We start from the raw sequence: 20,239 nt of genomic DNA on the forward strand, positions 1-20,239 counted from the left end.
GAAAATCACAGTTATACAGACTTTTTTTTCTAAAGGCCTTCATTGATATTGGGCTGATTTTTGGTATGTGAGTTAACCATGATGAGTTACAGATCAAGTTTGAGTTTTGTCCTGCTCTACTATTTTTGCAGAAATTACGGGCTTTGGACTTCGATAAATTGTTGAAAATCACAGTTATACAGGTTTTTTTCTAAACGCCTTCAGATATTGGGCTGATTTCTGGTATGTGAGTTAACCATGATGAGTTACAGATCAAGTTTATGTTTAGTTCCGCTTTGCTAATTTTCCCCAAAATTACAGGCTTTGAACTTTGATAAATGGTCGAAAATCACAGTTAAATGGAGTTTTTTAAAGCCTGAAGATTTTGAGCAGAATTTTGATATGTGAGACTACCATCATGTTTGTGTTCACATGTGTTGTTGAAATTGCAGATTTTTCAACTTTTTGAGACGGGGCCATTTGTGTCGTTTGGACAAATCTAGTCTTTTTTTGCAACATGTTTTTTTATCAACACAACCAAAACATTTCAAAATTAAATATACACATTTGACATTCATAATTATCAATTATTTTCAAATTTACATTAAATAATTAAATAACTTTAGTATAAGTAAATAGAAATGTATGAAATTTGAACACAAGGTTTATAACCACACAAGAAAGGTTGGGGTTGATTTAAGGGGTTGTGGTCCCAACAGTTTAGGTATTTAAGGAGGCAAAAAGGGGCCCAAAAAAACATTTTTCTAGTTTCCAGACAATAACTTGTGGAACATTGTATGGATCTCTCTGAAATTATACCACGATTTTCCATTCCTCAAAAGGATGGTTAGGATTGGCTTTTGAGGGTTATAGCTTAAACCAATTAGGAATTAGGGGGAAAACAATGATTTCCTGTTTGATGGACTATTACTTATTTAAGTACATGAATGTTACGTTTGAATTACATCCCTTACACTACTTTTAAATCATGTATAACGAAATGTATTGTCTTGAGGTGATTTGCTGCCAATTTGTTTTTAGAAAAAAGTAAAATCACAAAAATACTAAACTCTGAGAAAAATTCAAAACGGAAAGTCTCTAATCAAATGGCAAAATCAAAAGCACAAACACATCAAATGAATGGATAACAACTATCATATTCTGACTTGGTACAGGCACTTTCTTATGTAGAAAATGGTGGATTGAGCCTGCTTTTATAACTAGCTAAACCTCTCACTTGTATGACAGTCACATCAAATTCCATTATATTGACAACGATGTGTGAACAAATCAAACAGACATAACAGGTGAAAATGTCAAAAATACAGCCATCAAGAGAGAACTAACTGTTTTAAAAAAGAATTTTAGGATGTATTTAAATGGGTAATTATGGTTGCAAATTCTATTTGGAATTTTAAATTTTAAATTTTAGATTACAGAAATTTCAGAAATTAAAAAGACATTTTCTTTAAATATAATTTATTTTTGCCAAAAAAAAGGGGAGGTGTCAATAAACAACAGCATAATAGTGTATTGCACAAGAGCAAAAAAAAATGAGGGGTCAATACGCAACAGCATAGTGTATTGCACAAAAGCAAAGCTTAAGGGGTGCATTTTTTGGGGTAGGGGGGTCAATTTGCAACAGCATAGTGTATTGCATATAAGCCAAAAAAATTAATATAAATTGAAACATAACCAATTCTAAGTTCCTTGACTACAGTTATTCTCTGTCAGAATCCTATTATGTGTCAAATATTTAATTACAATCCATATTCAGACCCAAGCGCGAATATTGTTTCCATTTTTGCCCCAACTGTTTATGGTAGGACCTCCGCAGTTGTATCTAGCTGCGCTCGGCGAAGCAATTTATTATTTTTGAAATGTTTTGTAGGAATTCTGCTTCACAGAAATACAAAACAAGTCGGTCATTAGGGATGACCAATAAGTACCCATAAGTGAGACTATAAAACATAACAAGGTTGAGAAAATTAAATTTAATTGGTACATTATAAACCTATAATAATGTAAACTCTGTACAGCTTTTTACCAACGAACAAATAAAAGGCGTATACAATTCATGTAAACAATTTAAGACATGCAAATAAAATAAAATGCATATCAATGTGAAAGCATTATTAAGTGAAACAAGATGTCACAGTGCTCATGATTATAAGCAACACTGAAAAAAGCACAGTTAAATTGAGCGCAGAGCCGGAATATAAAAGTAAAAACAAAGCAAAGGAGAAAAATATAAGGTAACGATGATAAAAGTATGTATGCAGTACCAGTGCAGATCCAGAAATTTTGATAAAGGGGGTAGTAGTGGCCAAGAGGGGGCCCACTCCAGTCATGCTTCAATGACCCCTTAATAACTTAGTCAGACAAATTTTCCTACAAAGGGGACCGGGACCCCTGTCCCCCACTTAATACGCCTCTGAGTACAAGTCATATTTTATGCCCATTATAGAATGACACGATTTCCCCGCTATAAATAACATTATCTTTAGTTTAGAATAAACAGTGTTTTCACAAGGTTCAGTTACAATTCATATTACATATAGATTTTTCTTTTAAATAATCATAACAGATATAAGTTTTAAGAATGTTCTAGTTTACGAAAACAGGTTTGGTATTTGAATGTTAAATAAAACTATTATTATAATAATTTCCCAAAATAAAACCTTCCTCATTCAAAATATCTCTGATCATTGGCTATCGAACGGAGCAACTGGAGTACTTCTGTTTATTAAACAAAACCAACCGGAAGTTAGGTTGTTGTCGTGACTTTTCTACCAAAGTGCAATATTGTTGTGTGATTTTACTTTATTCACGTGCTTTAGATAGATGACAACACAAATTACTATCAAGATAGATAAACAGAAGTTAAATTTAATTTACAATTTCAGTATTCAAATATTGTATGCTTTGTCATTACATAATTCAACCGACTTGATCTACAACAACCTTTTATCGGGAACCAGGTTCTGTATAAACCAACATCCTACAGACACTTGGCTGGCCAACACTAGCAAAACGCAGACAAGGAGTCAGGCTCATACTCCTGTATAAGATCCTGCATGGAGAAGCATCAGTCATTATCCCAGATTACATCAGGAGACCAACTCTAACAACCAGACTATAGTCAATACCACAGGCACAGAGACCGGTTTTCCAGAGTCAGCACTTCAACGGATGCCTATAAATACAGTTGCATCCCCAGAACAAATTTTTGACTGGAACCAATTACATGAAAGTGCCATCCAAGCCCCCACAACAGACGCCTTCCGGGTCTGTGTGTGACAGTTCCTGGCGTAACTATTGATACCTGATTTTAACCCTGTATAGTTGTTGCAAACTCACATAATTTTATTTGATTTTGTTCCTGTAAATACACAAGTTTTTGTTTCTTTTTAACTTGGCGAGTACTGGTTGACACACCCGCACAGTATATCTGTGTTATGGAAATTTCAACTGCAGATTAACCACAAAATATAGAAGAAGAAGTACAATAAACACTAGACAACAGGAATGACAGGATATATCTTTTGGGGGGTAAATGGTTAAAACTAGATATAAACAGATTAACTTACTAATGTTCTATTATATACTGGTAAAGTACTAGGGTATCAGGTTGTTCTGGCCCAAAATCAATCTGGCCCCAAAACAATTTGGTTAATAATACACTGTGACCAATATTTACGACGGAAGCTCGATCAAATGTCGACAGCCCATTTATGGTATTCAACAGCTCATTGGTCAGAGTTCTAGTCAAATCAGTATCCGGTCAAATCGGCACCCGTTATAGTCAAATCAGCACCTAGTCAAATTGGCACCTAGTTAAATGGCACCTGATGTAGTCTTTAGGCACACATGATAAATATATTTAACTGCAAACATTTTTTTTGGACTGTATAATGGTATGATGTCGTCGTCTGCGTTGTCCGATAACACATTTGGTTTCTGGACAATAACTTTAGTTTACATGAATGGATCTCTTTGAAATTTAATAAGAAGGTTCAATACCACAAAAGAAAGGTTGGTGTAGATGGTCCCTCCGGTTTAGTAATAAGAGGCCCAAAAAGGCCCCAAAACAAGCATTTTTCTACTTTCAGGATAATAACTTGTGTATAAGTATTTCAATTGCTCTGAAATTGTACCATAATGTTTAATACCACAAGTAAAAGGTTTGGATTCATTTTGCGGTCTATGGTGTCAACAGTTAAGAATTAAGGGCCCAAAAGGGGCCAAAAACAAGCATTTTTGTAGTTTCTGGACAATAACTTGTGTGTAAGTGTATAGATCTCTCTTATATTGTACCACAAAGTTCCATATCACAAAAAGGGAGACTTAGATTGAGTTTGGGCGTTATTGTCCCATTCATGCAAGAATTAGGGGCCATAAAAGGGCCAAAAATAAGCATTTTTCTAGTTTCCAGACAATAACTTGTTGTAGTTTACAGTCAATAACTTGTGTTTACGTGTATAAATCTCTCTGAAATTATACCACAAGATTCCATACTACAAAGGGATAGTTATTGGGGTTATGGCTTAAATCATTTAGCAATAAGGGGCCAAAAAAAGGGGGAAAACAAGTGTTTTTCTGGTTAAAGGACAATTTAGAAAATTTAAAAGCTGTGTTAGGGAGGTAATCCAATTCAAATTTAAAGAATACTGTTATATATATGTTTGATTACCTCCCTTACACTGTTTGAAAATTATGTATTAAGAAATGATGATTGTCTTGAGATGATAAGCTGTAATTTTTTTTTTTTAGAAGTAATACTATTCATTTATATTAATTTTAACCATGACTATGTCATTTTATATTTTTATATATTACGATGTATTTATTAAATGAGTAGTTATTGTTAAAAAAGGGGGGGGGGGGGGGGGGGGGGTACAATTTTTCTCATTTCAGATTTCTTTAAATATTTTTTTTTGAGGGGATTAATATTCAACAGCATAGTGTATTTTTTTAAAGTTCATTAGACTACCAGAAACCTATGCTGTGTCAACTATTTAATCACAATCCAAATTCAGAGCTGTATCAAGCTTGAATGTTGTGTCCATACTTGTCCCAACTGTTCAGGGTTCGACCTCTGCAGTCGTATAAAGCTGCACCCTGAGGAGCATCTGGTTACTTTATGTTTACATTAATATTTGAAGATTTGAACAAATCAAAGGGGAAACCAGGCATTATCTTGCATAATATGAAAAAGAAGATGTGGTACGATTGCCAATGAGACAACGAGCCACAAGAGACCAAATGACACAGAAATTAACAGCTACGGGTCACCTTACGACCTTTAACAATGAGCAAAGCCAATACATATAAGTTCTTTCAGTAATTTAACATGGCCTAAATACCTGTGCTTACCATGATAAAAAGTTGAATAATGGAGATAAAGGGTATAATATATATCAATGAGACAGCAACTTAATGACACAAAAAGTAAGAAGACATTTAAATATCAACACCAAAGCATCAAAGTCCATTTGGATTGTATCTAAAAACCACAGGGTTAAGATTTTAAATACCTGGTTAAACTGTTGTATAACATTTCAAATACTGTTAATACAGAAATTATTGTATGGTTTTTATATTGTGAATGACATGTTTTTTTTTACTGACCCTGGTTATCCATGAGGGTCTTTCATGGTCGTAAATGTGAATAATGTATCTGGGTGGGTATCACCAGGTGTATATGTATACACAATATATTGTGAGATGAAGCATAGCCAGACAACTGCCAGGGGCGTAGCTAAGTATCCAATAAACTGTAGGCACAAATTGCGGCAGGGGGTCTGGGGCCGCATAAGGCCCCTGGTAAGGGGTTCTGGGGGCATAGCCCTCCGACGGAAAACGGTTTTCAGCATTTAAGTTGCAAAATTTTGTGTACAAAAAAACATAAAAAAACGTCATTTTATCATGATAATATACATGAAAACAATGTCGAAAAAATAAACATAATTCTACAATTACATCTGACTGATGAATTAACCGGCAGTACAATCGGAAATATAAAAAAAAACAATATTTCCAATATGCATTGCCCAGCGTGGATCAGCGTAGCCCTTTATTAAGCAGCACAACTTGTTTCTGATTGAGTATAATTGATATATACGTCAATTGATAGTACATATTGACGATCCTTCATTAAAAAAAAAAAAATAGGCACGTAAACACTGAGACTACTACATAATAATACTAACTTTTGGAATACGGTGCATCGACCATTCATATTTTGATTCTTAAACCTTCACCCTCCCCCGGCCACACAAACACATACACACACACAGTCAATACGTCATGCAGAAGTTCTGTTCTGTTCATACTACCGGTGTCTAACAAAATTCAAGAAATTCATATTTTCTTATATCATGTACTGTAAAATCCCTACCTGCTTAGGAATATGAATAATTATCATCATTACATGTAGATCTGAGAGTACTCGAAGTTACTGAAAGCTAGTTGATTGATTGATTGATTGATTGATTGATTGATTGATTGATTGATTGATTGATTGATTGATTGGTTGATTGATTGATTGATTGATTGATTGATTGATTGATCGATCGATTGATTGATTGATTGATTGATTGATTGATTGATTGATTGATTGATTGATTGATTGATTGATTGATAGACGTCCAGTGGCAAATATTCATGCATGTTCAGGACTAAAACGGATAGAGGTCGTCCAGGATGAAAGTCTGGAAATTTGGAAATGCCATGCATTGGAAAATGAGGGTTTATTAAATAGGAACAGAAATTTGCCTTTCAGTAGATGACTACTAACCCCTCAAAGAGTTGTTTCAAGTGTCTTAACGTGCAGAGAGCATGGCATTCTCTCTTCACTAGGCATCAGATTGAACTTGGGCCAACAACAACTAATTAAAAAAAATCATTATCTAAGTTGAGGTTCATTCAAGTATTTGTTGATTGAAGTGAATGATCTGAACCAAAGTTCTAGTTTATAGTTTCTATATTAGGTGGAATATAATGACATACAGTTCCAATACGCCACTGATTCAATAAGGATGATAGACTAGAAGGATTGATGACACCACTCTTCATAAATCAGGGAAAAACATAGAAAATATACATGATGATGTTCAAGAAGATTTATACAGGGTTGAAGAGTGGTGCAAAATGAATAACATGTTCATTAATGCAAATAAAACAAAATGTTTGGTTACTGGAACAAAGCAGAAACTATCAATTCAGACTTATCAACCAAACTTAATAATAGATTCAAAAGTATTACAAAATTCTTCATGTGAAAAATTATTAGGTGTTAAAATTGACAGCACACTTAACTGGAGAAATCAAATTGACCAAGTTTGTGCTAATATATCATCCAGAATATACCTCCTTTCTAAAATAAAGAAATTTTTAGATATAAATGCAAGGAAAACATATTACAATGGGTATATTCTGCCCCTGATTGACTACTGCTGTATTATTTGGGGTGAATGTAAAAATGAAGGGATAGCAAGAATTTTAAAACTCCAAAAAAGGGCAGCAAGATTAATTCTAGATGCAGTTCCTTTATCCCCCTCAGCCCCCTTATTTAAAGAACTTGGGTGGATAACAGTTGACAATAGAATAAAATACCACAAATATTTACTTCTATATAAATGTATGCGTATGGAAGCACCAATGTACCTAGTTCAAAAGTTTAAACTGAAATCAGATAATAATCCTTACTCCCTGAGAGGCGTCACTCAAGGTAATCTGATAGTTCCTAAGCCAAAAGCTGAGCTATTTAAGAAATCTTTTGTTTATTCTGGATCAGTGTTATGGAATGGACTACCAAACAAAATGCGTAAAGCTCAAAACACTTATACTTTTAAACAAAGTATCAAGAAGTACTTAACACAGTCCTGATAAGATTATGTTTTCTACAATGTATTTGTATATTCTTTTTTTTATATTTGTATTTGATTTTTTGACTACATGTACATCTTGAACAGCCTTATATCTTATCATGTTAGTAATATTACATTGAACTAATTGACTGTAAATTAACTATGTGTAAATATCTGTTTTTTGATTGTATTGTAATTTGTATGTGAGGGCCTCAGGGAAGATTAGTTTATTGTAACTAACTGAGTTTACCCTCTTTAAATAAAGAATTTATTATTATTATTATTATTATTATTATTACTAGTGTACGCATGACATTTGATAATTGAAGAGTTTTGACGAATTCGCATGCATCTACAGATAACATTGTTTATTACTTTTTTAAATAAAAAAATTATTTGTGAAAAAATTATGTGTAGGCTCATGCCTAAAGTGCCTAACGGCAGCTACGCCCCTGACTGCAGTTTATTACGTTTATTATATGCATTAAATTATAATTACTTTTTCATGTGATAGAAAAACTTTATAAAGTCATAAAGTAAAGATTATGTGAAATTATCTAATTGGTTTTTTCAGGAAAGTAACTAAAGTTAACTTTAAGTGCAGTAGATCTGTGGACATTTTTTGTTCTGATAGTAATATTTTCTTTCTCTTTCACAATAGATGGATGGTAACTGAATCAATACGAATAGCCTCATTGAATTTGAAAAAAGCTGCAAATGATATCAGTAATAAAAGATTGTTAGTGTGCAGTGTGCAGTGTGCAGACAGTGGTTAAACAGAAGTTAACATTCTATTAGTTTTGGGATTTTACAATCAATGCCAAAATGAATGATAATGCTAGAGGAAATAATAGGAGAAAAAGGGACCTGTGTGGTAAAAACTTCCTAAAAGTCGTCCTTTATGTGTTCAACTTTTTCTTTTGGGTAAGTGTATTTTAAATATATAATTTATATATATGTTTATAGTTATAGAAAAGGCAACTTAAAAAGATATTACAATTTAAATGATTTATTGATTATTGGTTGCTTAGAATCATCCATTGGCAAATATTATATATGCATATTCAGAACTAACTATATAAAGTATAGAATTTGTAAATGTATAATATAAGACATAAGAGAAGATATAGATACATGTTAATTGAATAATCTCCCTTTGTTCTTTGTTCAAATTAAATGAAATTCTTTGTTCATTGTTAACTGTATTCTGTTGCTAGTAAGATTTTATAACCATGCTAACAGGATAAAAGATCCTAATATAAAATTATTTCTAATTTTTCAGCTAACATTGCTAACTTCAAATTACAAAAATATTCCGTTTCCTAACTTTTCTTTATCATGTTCTGTCAATTAATTAAATGTTCTTTAAATTCAATAGTGTTTTTATGCATGATAAATTCTATATTTCTTTTCCAGCTGACAGCCCGGTTAGCTTTCCTAGCATTAGGGTTATATATCAAGTTCCAGAAGCATTCCTATTTCAATCTGCTAGGGAACAGTACTTTCCCTTTGGCAACATACTAATGCTACTAGGAACAGGAGCCTTTATTATCTTGTCAGGAATCATTTGTTGTACTGGGACATGTATAGAAAATAGATGTTTTATGGTTATGGTGAGTTATTTCTCTTTGAACACATTGTCTACTAAGAATGTATACCAAAATTAAGTTTTTTAACTTTTCACAAGCAAAGCCAACAATAAATTGAAAAAAAAATCATTTCAGCTAATTCCAATTACATGTTATTTTTTGTTCGTCTGTCAGTCCAAATAGATTTTTAGGTTGTTTACATTGACATTGTGGTCTTATCAACATGAAAATAAGGCCACATGATGTGAAATTACTATGGTATTAGGCCTATTCCACGGTTCACTAAACATTGAAATTATTACATTCTCAAGTTTAAAGTCATATGAAACGAGTGACTAATGAAAAATAATGTTTATCCAATTCTTGAACCAATATCATAAACTTAGTCTTCTGTGCACGATTTTATCATTTTTTACGCAAAGATATCGTTTTTAAATTGTCAATTTTTTTTCTCTCTGTCTGTTATGATCTAACAAATATGGTAGCTCATTAATTGCCGTGTTATGAAGCCGAAGTTTACCGATTGTTACTTTATAGTAAACTATCAACAAAAAAGGATGCAATCTATTGGCGGTTTTATCATAAACATGCTGCTAATAAATGCCTCTTTAATAAGCTAGGTGCATTTTTCTATATTATTTTTATCTTAGGAAATTACTATTGAAACATTGTTTATCTGTTATCTTGAAATTATCGTTTGAAAAGGATGTTTTTTTATAGAGATGACTTAAGCCAATCAGAAAGTCAGACTAGAGGTCACATGTCTGGCATTTCATTCTCCTGTATCATATTCTAAAATGTTATGGATAATTAAAACATTGTTGTGATGTCATTCTATTGTTTTACCCGTTCTTTATTTCAGTGATTGGACTATCATTAACCTGTAAGAAACCATTATGTTACCTTTAGCTGTCCAATATTTTTAAGAATAGACCTCCTCTTTCTTAAAAATATTGGACAGCTATAAAGGTAGCATTACTGATTCTTACAGGTAAATGATAGTTCAATCACTGAAATAAAAAAAAAACTATTAATTACCCCAATTGTTTTCATCATGTAAACAAAAATAAAACCAAAGATCAAATGACAATTAAAAAAACATTTTATTAAAGTCACCTTCCAATACAATAATTTTGTCACTCATCAAAACGGTTTCTTGAGGAAAAAAATCACTTTCAAATTGATTTTTGTCTCGCTTGACGTAGTCAAAAAGTGAGACATAGGTATGCTGTTTCCGGCGACGACGGCGGCGTCAACAATGTATTAGTTTGTGATTATGTCTAGTTTATGGTGAACCACTAGTGGTAAGTCAAAGATATTTGGTATGCAGTTGTATTAGTATTGGCACATCTCATTACCATGGAGATTATTTGGCCTCACCCCCTCAGTCATGGTCTATTGACTTTGAAACTTTGCTTAGTTTTCATGTATTAGTTTGTGATTAGGTCATTTTATGGGGAACCACTAGTGGTAAGTTAATGATTATTGGTATGCAGTTGTATAAGCATTGGCATATCTCATTTCCATGGAGATTATTTGGCCCCTCCCCCTCAGTCATGGTCTAATAACTTTGAAATTTTTGCTTAGTTTTCATGTATTAGTTTGTGATTAGGTCAGTTTATGGGGAACCACTAGTGATAAGTAAATGATAATTGGTATGCAGTTGTATAAGCATTGGCATATCTCATTTCCATGGAAATTATTTGGCCCCGCCCCCTCAGTCATGGTCTATTGACTTTGAAATTTTGCTTTATTTAAATGTATTAACTTGTGTTTGAAATTTTGCTTTATTTAAATGTATGAGCTTGTGTTTAGGTATGTTTAAAGGGAACTACTTATGATAAGTCAATGGTATTTAGTATGCAGTTGTATTAGCATTGGTACATCTCATTTCCATGGAGATTGTTTAGCCATGTACCTTCAGTCATGGTTCAATGACTTTGAGTATTTGCAAAACGTACATGTTAAATAAAGTGTTGCTATTTTAATTTCAACATTTGCATTATCGAAATTACAAAAAAGCGAGACATATCTCTGTGATAACAGTTTATTAACACTACCAATACTTATATCACAGCTATTTTTCTCATGTTTTTGGGTTGTCTCTTTTAGCACTAATTCAATAAGTTGATTATGCTCGTTGTAAGTCTTGTTTTTGTTGCTTTTATGAATTTCTTTTTCCAAAAGATTTATCCTCGTCCGTCTTTAGGTTATCAAAATTGACCTCTGGTGATGCTCTTCCTAACATCATTTTTAACTGCAACTGAAATGAAAAAGGCAATAAAGTAATGCTTCTAAAATTTGATACATCATGCCGCAATACAAGGGTCATGAACATAAAATGGAAATAATTGTTTACAGTGTTAAACGATATAACCAAAGAAAAGGCTGTTTCATGTAACATAAGTCCAAATAAAGACATATGTTTGGTTCAAGTTTCCCAACTGACTCTATTTTGACCCCAGATCTTAGCATTTCTATTCCCCTTCTGATAAAAATATAAAGTTATCAACTTTCTATTTCCTTCCTAGTTGTGTGTCAAAGATAATTACCCATGTGCTCATGTATATTTTAGAAGATGTTCCACCTAATCATCAATCTAGCTATAGATAGTTTCTCCAAATTGAATATTTAGTCTTATTTAATTGCATTACTTTCTATAAATACTATATAAAACTTGACAGTGCTTTGAATTGTAAATAAAAGATTGAAATTACTTTAAAGTATGTAAATATTATGTTGAAAAAGTGTTTTGTTTTTGTTTTTCAGTCCTTTGTGTGAAGAGTGTGTAAAGATAGCTACAAGAAGAATTGCACTAAAACAGTCAAAGTCTGTAGCTGTTTTCAGTCGTTTAAACTCCACATTTCCTTACAATCCAACATACATTAGAAGTAAAGCATATAAGAATGACAATCTACAACAATTCACATATGGAAGTGGTATATATATAGTAAAGTTTCTAAAACATTCTTACCACAAATTCTTTTAGTTCATAATGTGATACCCAGACCATTAAAACATTAAATATAACAGGAGCACCCGTTATTGTGTTAAATCATAGACAAATCGGAAAATTAGCTAGGGTTGTTGGTAGAGTACTGAAGATCAGATATTTTGTACTTGGTACAGTGGCTGGTGGTGGAATGGTATTGAACCAGGTATATATGAAAGCTAGAACTGTAACACATGTCAACAGCATTTACTGTAAATATTAAATTATTCAAGAAAAGATATTATAATTATTTATAAATATAGCAATGTCTCAAATTTAACTCTTTTCTTCCCTATCATGTCTATTCCATGGCCTTTTAATAGTGCTTCTCTTTGAAATGCTGTTTGTATGAACTATAAAGTGACTTAGAAAGAAAAACTATGTGGAAACACAGTTTAAAAGATATTTGTAAATAAATCTTTGTTAATTTTCAACATGTTTTGTAATTTTGTTTTGAAATTCATGATTTTGTTTTCATTTTGTCTCTTATCATTGCATCTTTCGAATGAAGATTTGTAATTTTATTTTATTACAAATATGAAGAATTGAAGCAGTATATTCCAGATATAGAATGGATGAAGGATTATCTGCCAGAGTCAGAAACATTGGATCATGTCAAAAATAATGTCCTGAGAACATTAAGGAGTATTCATCTTCCAGAAAAGGTTACTTATTATACATTTTACCCAGACAAAATAGAATTTTAATTATTCAATGATGAAATTCACAGTTGACAAAATGGTTTACATTGTTTACAAATCTACCATACTAGTCATGCTAGTGGGCCTTGCACATTTCTCCAAACAATAAGTGTGTGCATGCTGCTATACATAAAATTACACAAATAAACCTATATGATACCACAAACTTAATACATGTACAAACATTTAAGACAAAATAATGAGATTTGAACATTTTCAGCTAAAGAATTCTTAGTTTCATACTTTTTAAGCTCACATCACTCATTAGCCAGGATGTAATTATGTAACTTATGTTACTCAGTCCATCATTCTATCCCTCTGATACCCATCAGTGTGACAGGCCCTTTTTCTCCACTTGTAGATATTGAGCAGATTTTTATCTTAAAGTGTACAATATTGACTATTGAGGGTGTTTTGTTTCAAATGTCATTCAGTTGATTGGGTTACAGCCCCTTGACACATATTAAAGTAACATCTGCAGGTAAAGGGCATTCTTAAGTTCATTGGGTTACAGCCCCTTGACACATATTAAAGTAACATCTGCAGGTAAAGGGCATTCTTAAGTTCATTGGGTTACAGCCCCTTGACACATATTAAAGTAACATCTGCAGGTAAAGGGCATTCTTAAGTTCATTGGGTTACAGCCCCTTGACACATATTAAAGTAACATCTGCAGGTAAAGGGCATTCTTAAGTTCATTGGGTTACAGCCCCTTGACACATATTAAAGTAACATCTGCAGGTAAAGGGCATTCTTAAGTTCATTGGGTTACAGCCCCTTGACACATATTAAAGTAACATCTGCAGGTAAAGGGCATTCTTATTTACAACTACATTGATCTAGTTCTGTTCTAAAATCAGCAAAGCAACTCTGAAAATCACTGGCTTGATGTTCACATGAGAAAGACATATGTCATTGTAAATGTGATATACATGGATTGTTATTGGTTAACTTTATGTTTCTCTACTTTACAAATGTATTATAATATAAATCTATCAAAATTTCAGAATATTCAACATATTCTTTTATAATCCTTTTATAAATTTTTTTTTTATTTGAAAGAAAAATATTAAACAAATGATTTTAATAGTCAATAAAAGAATAATTTTTATTGAATTTTTACTTTATTTTGCTATAAACATGTATTTTCAGGGGTGGTTTACAAGTCACCTACCAGATCTAAAAGGTTACAAAGATTTACTCAGTAAAAGTTCCCTAGCAGTCACAAGTAAGTTCATCTTAAGTTGTAGCTATAAGCTTGTCAATATTTGTTTTCTCAGACAGCACATGCTTATTGAAAAATTAAGGTCACTGTTAGGGAAAGTTTGGCCTTTTTCTGCCAAGATGGGGGCAGGCTTAAATTGACAAACACTATCTTATTTTAAATTGCTGGTGATGTGGAAAGTGGTGCTGCCATACCCAATTCTTAAATCACTGAATTAAGATGTGAAAATATTGTAACTTAGCAGAACTTTTTATTTGATTAGATCAGTTACATATAGAAAAATAAAATCAATAGTATAAAACTAAGAAGTAATGCGAAAGTATTATTAGGCATAGAAAGTATAGTGTTAAAATAATTAACCATCCATTAGTTGACATGAAGGTTTTCCTACCATTACATGTTTACTTCTTGGGGACAAATAGATAAATGTTCCAGGGGTAGCTCTATGGTCTTCATATTTAGAGGACAAGTACACAAATAACTGCCAATTAGAATGACAGGGGTTTATCTCAACATATATAGGGAATGATCCTTGTTTGGCTTTTGAAGATTTTTTATGCCGTAGTGGAGGGGGCATTAAGTTTTATCCTTGTCCGTCCGTGTGTACGTCCCCATTTATTTATTTTAAAAACATGTTTATTTAAAGTTAGAATTGGAGATAAGTTCATAATTGCATGACTTAAAAGAACTCATTTGGAATATGTCATTTATTGGACCCTGCAAACTAATAGAAAATACAGAGAAATTGTGAAAAAAAATCATGTTGAGTTCTGAAATTTGTTTTTTATGGCAGGTAATTCACTTCTCTGTGAATAGTTTTATTTATAACTTGATATCAATTATTATGGATGTTGATGACTTGTACAGCTGAAACAAAAAATTAAAAACACAAACTAAAGCCTAAATTTTACTTATAGTTTATATTATTTCATACTTGATATACTCAACCAAAGTACTAAGTAGAAAGTGAAATGAATCGCACATTTTGCAAACTATCAGAGTTCTGTTAAGATTTCAGACAAACCAAGTTCACAAAATTATAAATTTTTATTGACTATGAAGATCTGTTTATTGTCAAAATTATTATTTGCTAATCTGAAGATCTGTTTCCTGAACAAACAGAACCCTTTGAAGAATTTGGTAATATAATTGTTGTACTTATTTTTTTAGTTTGTTTTAAAAAGGTTATTAAATTGATCTTTTTTATGTCATTATTGTGATAAAATTATTGTAATACAATATGCATAATGTGCAGTATACACTTACAAATATAATATAACACATATATGTGTATTTGTTTGCTTGTACTTACTAGAATACATAACTTTAATTTTAAATGAGATTTCATATACTGGTATATTTTTTTTCACTAAAAACAAAGCAACTGACAGACCATATTCATATTGGAAACATTGTTCACCAAAGCACCATGGAGAAGGTCATGCATACTATCATTCTTTTATTAAGATTGTTATTTGGACTTTATTCCATAGTTTATCATATATAGGTATAGGAAGATGTGGTATGAGTGCCAATGAGACAACTCTCCATCCAAGTTACAATTTATAAAAGTAAACCATTATAGGTCAAGGTACGGCCTTCAACACGGAGCATTGGCTCACACCGAACAGCAAGCTATAAAGGGCCCCAAAAAATTACTAGTGTAAAACCATTCAAACCGAAAAACCAACGGTCTAATCTATATAAAAACGAGAAACGAGAAACACGTATGAACTACATAAACAGACGGCAACTACTGTAATCAGATTCCTGACTTAGGACAGGTGCAAACTTTTGCACTTCTTTGGTTTCCTTCAGTACTAAGGACAATTGATAGTCTTCCCTAAGTTACATTACTGACTGATTTGTCTCATTAACTTTTAAATACTGTTATTTAAAAAAGATGAATAACTCAAATACAAATAATGGACCTAGTAATTACTTTATTCTTGATAAGCAATTCAACTATTTACTATGAATTTATCCTGATAAATCAAATGCCATAAACATTTGATGTGAAATGAAATGTTCCTTTAGATTTTTCCTGATAGGTGACATTTCATTTGAAATTCAGCATACTGTGGATTCATTATTATTCGTTGAATACCAATTTTTGTGGATTTCCTGGGTTCAGGGAAAATTTAAATTTTCAACGAATTACAAATTTTCCATAGGCTTGTATGCAGACTTTAGCAAAACCATGAAATTAAACATCCACGAAAGTGTAATGTTTCCTCAATCAACAAAAATTGATACCCACGAAAATAAATGAATCCACAGTATTAAAAAAAATTGACTGATTGTAGGGTAATTAGGAATACCGGTATATTGCCACTACATCAGTCTTGTTATGAGAAAATCTTTCATTCTTTACTTAGTTACTTGTTTAGGAAGAAATTTTTCTCCAACCACAAAAATGAATATTACTCCTATTACTGACTATTCATCTAGCAATCTGAAATCCTGATAATTTTATGATCATTTATGGCTTGCAAAGACTGCATATCATTATGATGGTTCCCTGTATGTGCATTCTTAATAGTAACTGTTGTATTTTGTCAGGTTCAAGTGGTGCTTTGCTTCATCCATCTCAAGATCTCACAGGTATGTAGAATAAAACTCCATTTCATTTTGAAAAGTACATAAGGGTATACACATCTTGTAACTGATCAAATCTTTTAGATGTTACAAGAGATATTTGAAAAAGTTTAAAGAAGTTAAGATTTTAGTTTCTTCTTCAATGGTTCACAAATTCCACGAAAGGTTTTGATATTATCTAAAGTATTCTGAATACAGTGAAATTTTTTTTACTCTTAATTTTGAAGATTTCAATTTTGTCAGGAACCATTGGTTAGTAGGTCTTTGAATTCATGGTTTTAGGCTTTGCTTATCTCACAAAATTTGAAAATTTGTATTTCATATCATTTCGTTGTTCTGATTCCCCATGAAATAATAGATATGTGGTTCCACTCAAATTCAAGTACTTTCAAGTGACATTTGTTATGTTGCAGGGAAAAAACAAGTGTATAATCTAATGGTTTTCATGATTAAACTTTACATATTTAATTGTTTGTTAAATCTTATATCCAATCTTTTACATCTTTGATTTCTTTTTATATTTTTTCTTTATACTCATTTTTAACTTTTAGTTTATTCTATTCAGTGCTTAGTATTACTAGAAAATTTAAAACATTTTTGCAACTTTTTAATCAAGTTTATTTTATTTTTATCAAACCTATTTTTTAAAATTTTGAATATGTTTACTTCTGCCTCAAAATTCTTTTTTTTTTCATTTATATGCAAATTTTGAAAAGAAATCAAGTTTGGACAATAAAGAAAACCAAAAGTTTCCCTGAAATTAATTCTGCACACAAGTGATATCTTGACTCTGCATGTTTACTGCATGTTCATAGACATTGTATTCTTAAGCAAATAGAATAAGCCAAAACAAGCATGAAGAATGCATCAAGATATACTGTAAATTCAGAAAATTTTGCATTCATTTATTATTGCGATTGTAGAACAATGGACAAAAATCTTGATTGATTCTTACAATTACAGAAAATGATGCATACAAAACAATGCTATAAAAATTTTAAATAAGAGATTTATTTTTTCAAAACTTATCCTGTTGCAATTTTTTTTGCAATAATACAAAAATAGCAGAAATCCTGAATTTATAGTATTTGGATCATTGTCATTTAAGATTTTTTTAGGACAAATTATAGATTATCAGTTTTTTCACAGGTAAAAAAAATATGAATTAAGAAAGAAAAATAGAGGAAATTATAAATGTATGACATTCTTCGGTAAAAAAAAATTTGTAATTGAACACTGGCTTACAATAAGTATAGCAGAAGTATTGGATCTGTGCATTTTATTTCATGGATCATATGCATTCCGTAATACCCATGACAGTCAATAGAATAGATAGTTAAATATGACCTAATTTGAGTTGGAATGATCATCCTTGGCAGCAATGTTACATAGAGATCCTTAATAGATCAAAGTGATGATCAATACAAGGCTTAAACAAATGAAGATTGTTGAATAAAAAAAACTTTTTCAAAGTCTGGCAACTTTTAACAAGTTATATTTGGTTGATTTAAATGATTTGTGCATGTTGACCTCCAATATGGCGTCATTAGAAAATAACTCTTTTTTCAAATTAAGTCATTAAAAAACCAAATATTACCTCCTTCTAATATATGACCCCTTAATATTCATGACATATCACCAACTGTGCTTGACTGGTTGCTTAATTAACACATATATGCTGTATCAGTTCAAAAATATAGTTACTGCTTTTATATATTTTTAAATCTCTTTCTATTAATGAAATGAGATTAGGGGTATTTTTATCAATAATTGTTCTTTAATCATCTGTGTGCTGATATTGGAATTCTATGGATATATAAACTTCTTGTACATTACTTAAAGTAGAGCCAATATACACTGGTTGTCATATTGAAATCATATATCATTGTGTCTTAGACTGAAAGAGAAAATTTTTAATCTCAAACCAGGTAAAGACTTGATAAACATGTAAACCTAAAATCTATATTTTAGAAATCATTATTACAAAAAACATTGTCACACATAGTTGCCTACCTCTGAAATACTTTGATTATTATTGACTTACAAATAAGGAATCTAATATTTGATCTTGATGTGAAATATTATTTTTGGGATATTGAATACTTTTCATACTATTTTAATGTATTATATATAACATTTTTTGAAGATAAACAACTACATATTTCTTCTGTTTTCCCTTGACAATCATTTTAATCAATTTAGGATTTAAAAAGCCTGTCTAATCAAGGCACATTTTTCTTATCAAAGAAAAGTAAGATTCATTCAGTAGATTATGAATGAGTCAATTTTTAGAGGAGAAGCAGTCCAGTAGGCAGGTCCACTTTACCAGTTGGTAAATTGGCATCTATAATGACACTGTATAAGGAGTAATTTAAGTGGGCATATGTTATAAAACATTATCTATGTTTTCAGATTTAGATCTTAGGCGATCTGTACCAATCATAGGATTTGGAAGGTCTTCTGATGATGAAAATGCTAAAAAAGTAAATAAATATTTCAATGCTTTATAAAAGAGTATGAGTCTTGAAATTCTCTTTGTTATTTTAGTATTTCAGTAAATATTGTGTAATGAGACTTACTCACCAATTTAAAATCTTATTTAACAGTAAATGTGATTTTTGCTATGTTTTGCAGACCCTAACGAAGTGCAAAAAACATTTCCTAAAAGGATTAATTTATTGTAGGAAAAAAAAATCATGGAAATTTAATAACACAAAAACTAATGAATTATATACAGTTGAATTACAAAGTTTTTTGTCATTTTTGAATTGTTTATTATTTATGACAAAAGTTAAAGTGGCATACTTCGATTTTCTTAATAAGATCTATTTACAACAGACATTTTGTCGCTTTTTAGATACTGATAAATCAAATTTTCTTAGATTGACCATCTTGACGCCGATGGGCAGACAAGGTTTAATTTAATTCTAATTCTACCTGGGTTTGATTCGGTTAACCTTTCTTTCATTTTACTGTGTTCTACTTTGATTATTTTGATGTCAACAGCAATGTCATGTTTTAAACACCTTCTTTAAAATGAAGTTTTAAGAAATATATGAATGCATTTATTGACATTTGGGCCCTTTAAGACTTACCATACACATAAAAGACCAAACCATACAATATTTACCAAACAACAAACAACACCCTTATATCAATATGAGAATGGTGGCAACAGAAGAACATCAAATTACAATAACAATCACCAATACAGAAATGATGACACTAGATCAACATCAGATTACAATAGATATAGGAAGATGTGGTATGAGTGCCAATGAGAC

General features: G+C 31.3%; 1 protein-coding gene and 1 long non-coding RNA gene across 2 annotated transcripts; both read left to right on the plus strand.

Moving 5' to 3' along the window:
• The first annotated feature begins 3,196 nt into the window (after positions 1-3,196).
• LOC127712991 (uncharacterized) lies at positions 3,197-12,597 on the plus strand. The gene is made up of 4 exons (XR_007987356.1): positions 3,197-3,531; positions 8,512-8,774; positions 9,267-9,463; positions 12,209-12,597. It is a non-coding gene; the product is annotated as an uncharacterized LOC127712991 (long non-coding RNA).
• A 373-nt stretch (positions 12,598-12,970) lies between these two features.
• LOC127712853 (uncharacterized) lies at positions 12,971-19,465 on the plus strand. The gene is made up of 4 exons (XM_052219459.1): positions 12,971-13,096; positions 14,285-14,360; positions 16,920-16,961; positions 19,368-19,465. The coding sequence occupies exons 1-4, from the start codon at positions 13,007-13,009 to the stop codon at positions 19,463-19,465; spliced, it is 306 nt and encodes a 101-aa protein (XP_052075419.1). The 5' UTR covers positions 12,971-13,006.
• The last annotated feature ends 774 nt before the right edge of the window (positions 19,466-20,239 follow it).

This window comes from Mytilus californianus, unplaced genomic scaffold (assembly GCF_021869535.1).
Source record: "Mytilus californianus isolate M0D057914Y unplaced genomic scaffold, xbMytCali1.0.p SCAF_8, whole genome shotgun sequence".
In the NCBI taxonomy this organism is placed as follows: domain Eukaryota; kingdom Metazoa; phylum Mollusca; class Bivalvia; order Mytilida; family Mytilidae; genus Mytilus; species Mytilus californianus.

What these genes read in the sequence shown, in the direction of transcription:
- LOC127712853 (XM_052219459.1), top strand. Translation starts at nt 13,007, where the DNA reads ATGAAGGATTATCTGCCAGAGTCAGAAACATTGGATCATGTCAAAAAT. An exon ending in GTATTCATCTTCCAGAAAAG is followed by an intron (nt 13,097 to 14,284) that starts GTTACTTATTAT and finishes ATGTATTTTCAG; the next exon opens with GGGTGGTTTACAAGTCACCT. An exon ending in AAGTTCCCTAGCAGTCACAA is followed by an intron (nt 14,361 to 16,919) that starts GTAAGTTCATCT and finishes GTATTTTGTCAG; the next exon opens with GTTCAAGTGGTGCTTTGCTT.